Source organism: Sciurus vulgaris (genome assembly GCF_902686455.1).
Source record: "Sciurus vulgaris genome assembly, chromosome: 11".
NCBI lineage: Eukaryota > Metazoa > Chordata > Mammalia > Rodentia > Sciuridae > Sciurus > Sciurus vulgaris.
In genome coordinates, this window is record NC_136472.1 from 115,343,673 (window position 1) to 115,357,297 (window position 13,625).

The 13,625-nt window shown below is 33.4% G+C and overlaps 1 protein-coding gene across 7 annotated transcripts in view; it reads left to right on the forward strand.

The window, feature by feature from the left end:
• The window catches only part of ARHGEF12 (Rho guanine nucleotide exchange factor 12), a 139,507-nt gene that overhangs the window by 64,576 nt on the left and 61,306 nt on the right, over window positions 1-13,625 (forward strand). For 3 of the 7 annotated variants that reach the window (XM_079103136.1, XM_079103130.1, XM_079103131.1), the window contains exons 2-4: window positions 1,218-1,241; window positions 2,620-2,705; window positions 4,335-4,391. In XM_079103136.1, coding sequence (XP_078959262.1) covers window positions 1,218-1,241; window positions 2,620-2,705; window positions 4,335-4,391 — 167 coding nt within the window. The remainder of the gene's footprint in view (window positions 1-1,217; window positions 1,242-2,619; window positions 2,706-4,334; window positions 4,392-13,625) is intronic. The other 4 variants (XM_079103133.1, XM_079103134.1, XM_079103132.1 and 1 more) reach the window with 3 other exon arrangements.

Genomic DNA, 13,625 nt, shown 5'->3' on the forward strand with positions numbered 1-13,625 from the left:
AAAAGAAAACGAAGAAGTATCCTTTGCATTTTACTTTTGGAACTTTAAATACATACATACATACATACATATATCAATCAATCATTCATTCATTTATTCATTCATTCATTCATTCCTGGGGATCAAACCCAGGGCCTTATATATGCTAGGCAAACACTCTATTACTGAGCTATATCCTTAGCCCTTCTTAGTTTATTTGGAAACAGGGTCTCTCAAAGTTGCCCAGGCTGGCCTTAAACTTGTGATCTTCCTGTCTTATCTTCCTGAGTAGGTGGGATTATAGGCATGTGCTACCATGTACCATGCCTGGCTAGAATGTGTTTTTAATAGCTGACAGTATTCTAGGGATAATTAATGAGAATTCGGTTAGTAAAGCTAAACATATAAACATTAATAACTGAGGATTTTTTTTTTTTTTTTTTTTGCTATACCAGTGATTGAACCCAGAGCCTTGCTAGGCAAGCTTTCTACCACTGAGCTGTATCCCAGGTTTTAAAAAATTTTATTTTGATACAAGGTCTCTAAGTTGCGAGGCTGACCTTGAACTTGAAATCTTCCTGCCTCAGCCTCTCAAACAGCTAGATTATAGGTGTGTGCCACTATGCCCAGCTTCTATGATTTAACCTTAATCAAAGGGTAGATTCAGATCCATAGTGCAATAATCAGCATCCATATATTTTGAGAAGAGGGAATTTTCCTTGGGAAACAATAATTATAGTATTTTAATGGTAAAATGTTTATTTTTGCCTTGGCTGTTTTGTTGGTGATTAAGCAAGATAATATATAGGAAGAATTTAGAATAGTGCTTAGCAGCTAGCTAGTAAGCCCTCACTAAATTTAGCATTTACTGTTAACTGCTAAACTGGATTATCTTTTTTGTTGTTGTTTTTTGGCATTGCTGGGGATGGAACCCAGGGCCTTGCCCATGCTAGCATGTGTTCTACCACTGAGCTACATGCCAGCCCTAAACTGGATTTTTAAAAAGAAGCTATTCTCAAGGGCAACTGGTGGTTAATGCACCACAATTTAAGACAATTTAAAAATGGTGTCAAACCTCTTACTCTACCTGTTTGTTGAATCTTACTTTAGGAAAGTAAACATAAGATTTAAAATTCTTATTCTGGTTTAGTATAATTAATAATTTTAATAATAGAATCTTACCAGCAAAGTAATTACAGACATCCTTTTTTTTTTTTTTTTTCTTTTTTCTCTTTTAGGTTTCCCCTCAAAAAACCTATAAGGTAAGTTTTTCACTTGCTCTTTATATTAAAGTTTAGGTTAAATTTTAATTGAAAGCATTCCTTTGAAATTCTAGGGATATTTACAAGTTTTGAGAATGTGGATTTAAGTAATAAAGAATTTCATATGATTCACAAATTTAAAGTGTAACAGGTGTTGTATATTTTTTCTGGAACAGCATTGTTTTGATAGTATTTTCAGTGTTTTTAATATAAGCATTTAAAAAGTTTGTTCAAATTGATACTTAAGGTCACTCCCTATGAAGAGATGTAATTTTAAAATCTGTGACTGTTCTGAATTGTGAGTTGCTTGTAAGGTGAAAATGGATTGCTAGTTTGGGTATGTTTTATTACTTTAGTAATTTAACTACCTTTAATGAACTTTTGGTACTGGTTTAGTGTTAATTACTTTAAGACAATAAATAAAAACATTCAAAATGTTTAGATTTGTGTTTACATCTATATATTTATTCATTTCCTGGGGAAGAGACATCTCTTCTCTCTCTCATCTTAATTATTATCATAAATATTATTTCACATGTAATATGTCACTCCTAATTATTATAGTATGTTTATCATTTTTACTGATAACATTATCCAGGATACCAATGCGAACCTTGGCATTGCAATTAATTAGTAGTATATGTGTCATAGTTGTCTAACCATTATCTGATCAGTATAATTGACTAGGCCTTAGAAAGAATAATAATTCTGGTGTCATATTGAGCCTAAAGATGGTTGGCTAAGACTTCTGTGGCCAGAACTATGTAGGCAGGCTTAAAGTGAGGCTTGCCTAAGTTTGGTTTTTATTAACTGTTCCTATGCGTGCTGTATTTGTAGGGTGATTTTGAACTTGACTGTATTGTGTGTGTGTGCACTTGTGCACAGATATACGTACATATAGATGTATATATAGGGTTAGGGAATGTATTTATTCCTTTTAGGCACTATTTTCTTATCTGTTACATGGAAATTATAGTTATTAACCTGTGAAAACCACTAAAGAACTATAAGCAATTATTTCTAAGAATAAAATAGACTTTAATAATGAATACTATTTTTATTATTTGAAGCACTTTTATAACAAGTAGACTGTGTTTTAAACATAGTATAGCTCAGTTGGTAGAGTGCTTGCCTTGCATGCACAAAGCCCTGGATTCAATCCCCAGCACCACAAAAGAAAAAAAAAAAAAAAAAGCATAGTATAGATTGGATTTTAAAATCTCTTGAAAAATATAAATTAGAGAGGCTTATGGTGCTGTATAAAGTAAACTGATTTTCTGAGTTTTCTTTGTAAGATATGCTGTTAGGATTTTTAAGTTAAGTTTTTATTCTAATGCTTTTCTTGTTGTAAACATTTGGTTGTTTTGATTTAATTTAGGCATGGAAGTATTTTGAACCGAGAGTCACCAACAGATAAGAAGCAGAAAGTTGAACGTAGTGCATCACATGATTTTGATCCCACAGGTAAAAACACTAGCTGTTCTTCTAAGAATATTGAGACTAATGAATATGAAAATAATACTGTTGAAGCTACCTGAAGCACTCAAGAGTATTTGTTTGATCTGTTGTACACTCTGTACACTCCAGGTACACAATATCAAATCTTTGCATTCTATAGGAAAGCTTGCATTTTTGACTTTTAGCACTATAGATTCCACTATGGAAACATCATTGTAGATATTAAAAATCATGATGGTAAAAGAAATGGGTATATTATATTTGGAGATTTGGGTCACACCAAGGAATTTTGTTAAGATGAATCATGGGGCTGGGGATGTAACTCAGCTATAGAGTGCTTGCCTGCATGCCCAAGACCTGGGTTTGATTCCCAGTACCACCAAAAAAAAAAAAGATGAATTATGGTATGAATGGTGGTCATAGAATCAAGGTTATAACAACAACTACAAGCTTCTGGAGTCATTGAAAAATTCATTTATGATCATAGGGAATTTGAGTATTAGAAAAATGCAACTTTACAAATTTAAAGATTATCTCTTTTAGTGTAAACAAATGATCAGAAATCCCCTTTTCTTCAGTCAAAAATTGGTATGACCTCAGGGAACTTGTTGTCTTCAACCTCTGTAGTGTTAATCTTTTCTAGAATTTTCATGTTAGCAGATTTTATTTGTATTCTTAATGCTATGCATATAGACTGAGCTTCTCTTGTAAAATATAGGCTTTCCCTTTTACTTTCTCCTTGTAAACTAAGTATTTGATTTATAAAAATTGCTTAATAATTTTTGCTTTTGTCTTTTGAAATCGATATATGTTCTTTGATGACATTGTTTTTAGTTTTATGTCCTATGACAAAAGATAAAGCAAGTAAATGCTGTCATCTCACATAAATATAATGTGGTTTAAGATATTTTTACTTAGAAATGTAATTTTAAATACTTAATATATATAATTAAAATGTTTCATATTTAACATGTATTGCTCTTTTAAAAACATAAATATTATCTAAGAAAACTAGGAAGTGGATAGGTAATAATTTACCTTCATCTTGGATAGTAGGTAAAAGGTAATCTCAGTCATTGATTAAAGAGGTTTTGGAAGTGGGAATAATATTGTCAGCTATGGATCTCCGTAGAGAGAGAATTCTCTGACACCTAATTTTGAAGTCATGGGGTTCAGAGCCTTTCACGATATTAGTTATAATTGTCGTGCTAATCAGTCATAAGTTTCTTCCCTTTATTCATTAAAATATTATAGTCTTGTTAAATTTATTCTATATTGTTCCTCTGTGATATGCCCAAGACAGATTTAGCAAAGAGGTATGGTACTTCATAATGAGATTATTTATAGATTTTAGTGCTTTTGTCATCTCTACAATTAAATATGATGTATTTTGTGGACTATTCATGTGTTTGTTTGTATTTTTATTGCACTGTCTTTTCTTTGATAAATCTTTAAATATGTCATTACCTGTGCTATTCATGACTATTCTAATAAGTGCTATCATCTGTGATGTTCATACTTTGTTTGCACGATTTAACTTGATCATGATTCATTCTTTTTTTTCCCCATGAATTTTTCCCCTTACATTGGTCTCCATATTTTCTATATCTCTCCTTTTCTCCCGCTCTTGTGCAGATAGTTCCTCCAAGAAGACAAAGTCTAGTTCAGAGGAGAGTAGATCGGAGATCTATGGTAAGCTAATGTAGCTACTTCAGCCTTGCACCTTTGGAGCTTGCTTCGTGCTGTTTCATTTTGTTTTTTATAACTGCAGCCTTTCTTGTGTTTGCTCTGCATGGCATGACCTACTGCAGGGAAAGGGAGCCTGGGGTTCTAATGTGGCTGTGATGTGGAAGCTTAAGATTGTTAGAAACTAACATTGAAGATTAAGAATAGGCCACATTTCCCATCTTGTCTTTCATCTTGTATATGTTAGGAAAGTGATTGTCTCTAATATGTTGGGTCTGGTTTCTCCAAATAACATGGTTGGGCTTTGACTTCTTGGCATCTTCTTACCATGTCTTATTTGCTATTTGGATTATGTAGAATTTAAGCAATTAAGTCTTTTCCTCTAAGTATATTACTGTATTAGCATATCTGTGGAATGTTTATTTTTAATTGCTTCATCACCTGGAAAAGTCATTCTTATAGAATGTATCCATAAGAGCAAAAATACAGAAGTATTTTATTTTCATGCTTGAAGAATTTGTGCCTTTCAGAAATTTTCCTGAAGCTTATTCTGAATGGGCAAGTTTCAAAATGATAACTTAAAAATAATCTTCACAAAGAGCAAATTTAACCTTAATGGTCAGCTTTTGTAATAGATGTGAAAAACACTAATATTTTCAAATTGTATCCAAAGATACAATGAATCAGATTTGTAGATATATCCTTTTCCTTTGCAGTTTTACCTGCCTACCTCACTTCTTTTGGCACCTAATACATTTTTTGAGAAAAGTGAATAGGAGAGGTATTACCTGACATTAAGACTTTTAAAGTAATCTCTGAAAGACTAACTTGCTTCTGTTTAGGAAAATTTCAAATTTGGCCTTAAAAGAAGACCAAGTCTTTTCTAATAGAGCCAAAAGTGGATCAAATGGAAGTCTACCCAGATGTAGGTATTTCCTAGCTTGTATAGAAAGGAAAACTTATATGGAACTGCCCCTCCCCCTTTAAAACATTTGACAGTTTACATCTACCTGCTGTTGAACCTGTAATATCTAATACTGTTTAATATTATGAAGGCTCAGTGTTTCATTCTAAGTCAGTTAATGCTTTTACATTAGATACATAAGTCATAGATTTTACTTGGCTATTTCTGTGTAGTTCAACAGGAAATGTATACATGGCCTTGTAGCATGTCAAACTTATGTACTTTTTTTCCCCTCCTAAGTATCAATGGCTTCTAACAAATAAGAAATATAGCTTCCCAATTCCTTTAGCCTTTCTTTCTGTTGCATGTAAAGAGCTTCCTATGGTGTGGTCTCTCCTTGGGAACATCAACGTCAGCATCATCCCGATAGCGCCAGTCTTTCGTAGTAGCCTTTGTAGTGTGTTCATCTCCCTCACCATTTTCCTAGATCTGTGGTTTGTATGCAGAAGCTTGTTTGCTTTGGATGAGAGTAAAAATTTAGGAATCTATGACAAGAAATATTATACTAATATTTTCCTTACCAGTGATAGGAATATTACACTAGTCCAGACATGCCGTTAGCTTGGTAATAATAGAAACATTTTAAGTGGTAGTCAGTAAGTAAGGTGTGGCTCCTTAGGAACCCTCAAAATACCTTTTTTGGAAGGAACTGAGCCACTGGTGCTCAAAAAGTATTCCTCAGACGGATGAATTGATCAGAGTTAGTATGCTAATGTAACTCTTTGATGTTACGAATGCTTTATCAACTGTGTGGATAGACTTATATAGACTGTGCGTAGTTAGTGTGGGTAGAAAAGATACTTAAGGGTGTCAAGGAAAGACATTTTACATGAACCTTCTGTGTTATAACCCATTCACTTCTTAACTTTTTATAATCTGACTTCTGAACTCATGCTATCTGAAAGCTGAACCCACACATCCTACTTGAAAATCCATTAGCTTTTTCTCAGTTCTTACCTTCTTTCTGAGCCATTTGGCAATGCAGTTGTTTTTCCTTGGTTTCTATATTTCATCAATCTGGCTTTTTTTTCCTCTTTGTCTTTTTGTTTCCTACTTTGTTAATTGTCTTGTCTTTGTTTACTCAATTGCTTTTTCCCTGTTGTCTTATACTGTAGGTGTGACCCAAGTTTCCATCCCTAATCTTTTTTCCAGCTGCCAGTCACGTTTTAACTGTTTGTGGTATACTTTCACTCTAAGTGTCCCTCAAATTCAGAATGACCACAGATCCATCTTCCTCTTGATTTACCTAATTCTTTTAATGACACTATAATTCTTCCATTTACTTCCTCTTATTTCCTTGAAGTCATCTTTTACTTCTTATTTCCTTTGTCTCCTGTTTTCATATATTTGCCAAACCACCTCATTTATACCATCACAGTGTTTTTTATCCCTCACTTTGATTCCATCCCCACTGCCTTGTTCAGTTTTTTCATGCCATTAGACTTTTTAAATAGGTTTATAACTATGTTTCACTTCAGTTTCATGTTGATTTATTTCCTTGCCTCTATTCTTCTTTATTCTGCCTTGATTTGTGAGATTAATATTATTAAAATAAGGATTTGGTCATTCACTTGTTAGTAAAGTACAGATAGTTACTAAGATATGTAATAATTTGTTTCTAAGTTATCATTCTACCTCAATCTACTAGTATTCACCTAAAGGTACCAGACTGTCTTCTGAATTTTGCATGTTTCAAATCTGTCTTAATATTCTTCCTTTGCTCAGTTCATATCCTGTTGTCTTGATTGGTTGGTTTATGTCCTGTAACTTAGAATTCCATCCATCCTTTGAGGCTCAGTTCAAATACTGATACATAATTATAGCTAAGTAGGAGGAATAAGTTTAAGAAGTCTGTTGTTCCTCATGAGTAATGACAGTATGTTATATTCTTGAGAAATGCAGAGACTGGATGTTAAATGTTCTTACCAGAAAATGGTAACCATGTGAAGTTATACGTTTGTTAATTAGCTTGATTTAACCATTCCACAGTTTGTATATACTTTTAAAAATTTTGTTATATACTATAAATGCAAACAATTTCATCTGTCAAACAATATTGCGTCTTTCACAGGGCTTTTATGAGGTTGCTCAGCTACTTTTGTTGTTTCTGGATTTGACATCCTACTTTGTGTCTAGTTGTTTGCATCTGTATTTATCTTTGCATCTCCTGTAGTGCCTGGCTCTTTGGAGAGGTACTTCTTAAATGCATTTCAAAAGAATGATTGCTGAATTTGAAATCAAGTATGTTAGTATACAGAATTGATAGAATACATCTTAGCCCATCTTAATTGGCTCTTTCTTCCCTTTTGAAAAACTGTAAAGTAGAAGAAAATATAACGTAGAAAAGAGACTTATAGCTGGGTGTGGTAGTTCATGCCTGTAATCCCAGTGACTCCGGAGGCTTAGACAAGAGGATCACAAGTTTGAAACCAACCTCACAGTTTAGTGAGACTCTTGTCTCAGAATAAAAAAGAGCTGGGGATGTAGCTCAGTGGTAGAGTGTACCTAAGGTTCAATTCCCAGTAGTGCCCCCCGAAAAGAAAAGAAAAGCAACTTATTTCTGAAAGTAGTCTAAAATAACGAAATCAGTATACTTGGAACTTGAGGCTCCTCTTTCTGGCAGCATTGTGCATTTAGAATGCAGAAGCTTCTTAATCAAAGGATTATCTCAGGTCTTACTCATAAAACATGTATGTCTGGCAGCAGTTTAAAAATGAGCTGTTTTTATTAGGTTGCACATGGTTTTTCTCCACACCCTTCCCTGAAGCTAATTCTTAAGAGGTGAGACTTAGAGAAGTTTGGTCATGTAATAAAATAAAAGGTGAAGAAAGACAAATGTGTGCTCTCTAAAGTGAATGTAGTATGGAAGATTTAGCATGTTGCTTTACATGTTTAACACTCCATTTTCATTAATTTACTCTCTGGCAATATAGCTGTGACCCTTTTTTAGGAATATACTATAGTGAAATATGATAATACTTTCTTAAATTTTTCAAAATACATATTTATTTTTCTTCCCCTAAAACATTTTAAAGACTTACTTTTTCTTTCATCTTCAAAATATTATCATTGGTAATTACATATTGAGTAAGAAACAGTCTTTTTGTGTTGGTTTCATATGCCACATATTTATAACAAAAAATTGTCCTTGGGTCTAGGGATAAAGCTTGGTTGGCAGAGCAGAGTGCTTGCCTTGCAAATACAAGGCTCTGGGTTCAATTCCCAGCTCCGCAAAAAAAAAAAAAAAAAAAAAAAAATGTCCTTTGTTATGAAAGGAAAATAAAATTTAGGAAGGGATAATTTATGTAAATATGGCAGGATATCTCTATTTCACTGAGAATAAGCATGATATCAGTTTATCAGCTCTAGGAGAAATATCAAGACAGAAATTAAAGAAAAAATTTTAAGTAGAGGGGTTAGTGTGGGGTTAATGGAGGATCAAATTGTTTTTGTTGGAATTTTGCCAGGCCAGAGGTTAATTAGTGTTCTTACAGAATTTATTTATTTACTGTGCATGGTCTTTAGGATTTGTTTTTTTATTTAAAAAGCCTGGGTATGATTTTATTTCAAGTTTATTTTATATAAAATTAATTCAGATTTATTTAGTAATTCTTTATTGAACACCTATTATATGTCAGACACTATGAAAAGAATAGGAATATAAACAATAGGAGACTGCACTTGCTTTCTACACATTCAGTCTAGTACAAAAGAAAGATTTGCAGTACCTTTTGTAAATGCATTAAGAGATACACTTACCAATACCCCATATGCACTTAAAAAATAGCTACCTGTGAACCAATCTTCATGTGGTACCAAGAACCACAGGGGTGAAAAAATATTACTATAATAAAAGTTTCAAGGAAGTTGAAGCCTTATTACTGTCTTCTCTTAAATATACTCTATGTCTGCCTGTCTCTGTACAAAGTTTTGGGATACAGCTTATATCAAGTGTTTGTATGACCTTGTAAAATTCGTTCAGAGATAACATACATTTGTATGATAGTTAGATTGATAAACTTTTATCATAGTGAGGGATTTAGCAGCAAAATAAAACCATAGACTATATTTGTAGTAAAACCCAGAAAAAGTAAAAATGAAAAATGTTAGTTTGGGGAGTTTTTAATTAATGAAATTAAAAAATGTCTATTTTGGTGTTAGACACCACTTTTACTCTCCACTTTTACTCTCTCTTATGACATACAGGGCCTCTTGTCCATACCATACTCTAATTTTTATTTAGATATTGTCAGTGTTTATTTGTTTCAATATTGTCATTCCCTGCTAAAAATTTTATGTTGAGAGCAAAGACTTCTAGTAGTTTGTTTTGTTTTTGTCTTTATAGCACCTGCAGACTGCAGTGTTAACTAACTAGTAGATGAATATTCAATATAAATTTGCTAAAACAAAAGAAGTAGGTTTTTTGGTCAAGGACCTTTCTATGATGTAATAATTTAGTCAGTGCTGATGATTTCATTATTACAGAGGGTGAAATTTCTCCTGCAGTGGATCAAAATGGCTTCTGTTCTACAAGTAGATCATGGCTCTCTAGAACAAAGAAAAACATGTGATTTGATTTTGAGTGGGAGGGAACATCATAGAACTGACCATTTGAGAGAATGGATTTCTGAATTATGAGTGAAAGATGACTTAGTTTTCCCTTCATTCTGACCACAAATCTAAATTTATGCAAATGGCACAAATTAACAGGACAAAATAGTATCATTAATTTGAAATCCACAGATTCTGAATTGGTTGTGTGTGTAAAGTGTAAAGCTCTTTCTTTTTATGGAGGTCTAGTAACTCTTAGTGTTGAAGTACTCTAGAGTCTTAGATTAGCAGGTAGGCTTAGAATAACAAAAGTGAATCATATGTTGGGAATGGGGAAAGAGAAAGATGAATAAATGTGTGCTTAGTTTTTTCCCCTTTTTCTCTTTATCCCTTTGTACCTCCTCATCTCCTTGATGTAAAATTAAGAGAGAAGTTTATCAGACTGAAATCATTATGAATTGGAGAAAGCAAGTTTATAGTATTCTGTTACACTGTATACAGTAATTCTAAAATATTAATCCTTAGCAGCCTCTTTGGACCCTAGATGTAAAAATAACTGACATTTTTTTCTCTTTAATTGCTTCCCTTTCTGAGCTTTCACTCATCTGTAGACTCCTGTACTTTTCTGAATTTCATTAATTCATTAGCAATTTTTAAAAAATTTCTTCTGTGCCAGAATACATGCCAATTTCTGAGGGAAGATAGTGAACAAGATATAGCACTCTGCACTCTTGGAGTATATAATAATAAGGGAATAAAAACAAATACAGAGAACATGGACACAAACCCAAATAAATACAATTTTCTCATACTAGACAAAGGTGCCAAAAATATGCAATGGAGAAAAGATAGCCTCTTCAACAAATGGTGCTGGGAAAACTGGAAATCCATATGCAACAGAATGAAACTAAACCCCTATCTCTCACCCTGCACAAAACTCAACTCACAATGGATCAAGGACCTTGAAATCAGACCAGAGACCCTACATCTTATAGAAGAAAAAGTAGGTCCAGATCTTCACTTTGTTGGCTTAGGATCAGACTTCCTTAACAGGACTCCCATAGCACAAGAAATAAAAGCAAGAATCAATAACTGGGACAGATTCAAACTAAATAGCTTTCTCTCAGCAAAGAAAACTATCAGCAATGTGAAGAGAGAGCCTACAGAGTGGGAGAATATCTTTGCCACTCATACTTCAGATAGAGCACTAATTTCCAGAATATATAAAGAACTCAAAAAACTCTACACCAAGAATACAAATAACCCAATCAACAAATGGGCTAAGGAAATGAACAGACACGTCACAGAAGAAGATGTACAAGCAATCAACAGATATATGAAAAACTGTTCAACAGCTTTAGTAATAAGAGAAATACAGATCAAAACTACACTAAGATTCCATCTCACCCCAATTAGAATGGCGATTATCAAGAACACAAGCAACAATAGGTGTTGGCGAGGATGTGGGGAAAAAGGTACACTTATACATTGCTGGTGGGACTGCAAATTAGTGCAGCCACTCTGGAAAGAAGTGTGGAGATTCCTTAGAAAACTTGGAATCGACCTACCATTTGACCCAGCTATCCCACTCCTCGGCCTATACCCAAAGGACTTAAAATCAGCATACTACAGAGATACAGCCATATCAATGTTCATAGCGGCTCAATTCACGATAGCCAGACTATGGAACCAACCTAGATGCCCTTCAATTGATGAATGGATAAAGAAACTGTGGTATGTATATATATATATATATATATATATATATATATATATATATATACACAATGGAATATTACTCAGCTATAAAGAATAATAAAATTATGGCATTTGCAGGCAAATGGATGAAATTGGAGAATATCATGTTAAGTGAGATAAGCCAATCTCAAAAATCCAAAAGAGGAATGATCTCACTGATAAGCGGATGATGACACTTAATGGGGGGTGGGAGTGGGACAGGAATGGAGGAAGGAGGGACTGTATAGAGGGAAAAGAGAGATGGGAGGGGTGAGGGGGAAGGAAAAAAAATAATGGAATGAATCAAACATCATTACTCTATGTAAATTTATGAATATGCAAATGGTATGCTGTTACTCCACGTACAAACAGAAACAACATGTATCCCATTTGTTTACAATAAAATTAAATTAAAAGAAAAAAGAACAAATACAATCAATGTTGAGTGAAAATGATGTGATGTGAAGGAGTGAAAAGAGATGCAGGGGGAGTTTTTAAGAGGATATTTAGGTAAAGTTTTTTGGTTGTTATTTTTTCCTGACAGTACTAGGGATTGAACCCAGGGCCCTGAGCATGCTAGATAAACACCCTGATACTGAGCTACATCCTCAGCCCTAGGAAGAGCTTTTAAGAGGATGTGATTCGTTGATCTCTTGCTGTCTTTCATCTTGTAAAGCGGACTATAAAAGAAGCCCTGCTCTTTAAGTTTATCTTTCTTTCTTCCCCCATCCAATTTCCTTGTCAAAACAAAACTTAGACAAAGACATGAATGGGGATTGATTGTCTTAAGGATCATTTGCATTAATGATTGCAGTATATTAATATAAAAATTTTTATATTTGATTTTTAATGGAGACATGGATAGATGAATAATACATTTTTTTTGAACTGGTAGTTTTCTCAGCTATATTCCCAGCCCTTTTTAATTTTTATTTTTTATTTTGAGACAAGGTCTCCCTTAGTTGCTTAGGGCCTTACTAAGTTGTTGAGGCTGGCCTTGAACTTGTGACCTCCCTGCTTTCAGCCTCCTGAGTCTTTGGGACTTTAGGAGTACCCACTATGCCCAGCTAGATGAATAATATATTTCTGAGCAGGAAACTCTCCAATCATAACCAAATAAGAGCTAACATTTCTGAACCCTTTATATTTGTCAGGCATTGAGCCAAGTACTTTATATATATATATATATTATATTCAGGCAAAATATGCAAACATAGCAAAATCCTGAACTCTAACTACCTTGTTCCCTAGTCTTTTACAGGCAGGCTTTTCTCTACAGGTACCTGAAAAGAGTATGCTTACGGAACCCATGTGGCTTAGTACAGTAACCGCCAGTAATAGAAACCTTCAATTTATTGATTTTTAGCTCTTGTAAGGTGGGGTAGGAGAACTGGAAAGCATGGATATAATATGAAGATCTCCATATTCAGTGTTATAATTGCCTTGATTTTTATTTAAAGTCAAAATACCTGTTTTGAAATTTCATATAACTGCTAAGGAGGTCATGAGATATTTATGTTTCCCAAATACAAAAGTTTTGTAAATTATTTTTATTCTATTTTGAGGTCCTCTGATGCTGTTTACTTTATTTACTAGAAATTATAAAGAATGCTTTTTAAACTTTATATAGTTTATGCCCATCTGATTTGTGTTTTTCTCATTACTTGAAGGAGGTAATACTGAACAGATGAAAAAGTTTGAATTCTAATAGTTTATTTCTCTTCATCCCCATTACAATTTACTGTTTTGTGGGAGTGGTGAATTTGTGAAAACAAATACTGCTTAGTACTTAGTAATCTCTAGAGTGATGTCTAACATGTTGTTTAATGTTGAAGACCAGTTTTACTGAGGTAAAATAAGAATCACTAATTTTAAGTGTGTGGTTTGAAGAGTATTGACAAATGAATATACTCATGCCGTACATTAATTAAGAAATGAAACATTTCCATCACCCTAGAAAGTTTCTTTGTTTCTCTTTGTAATCATTC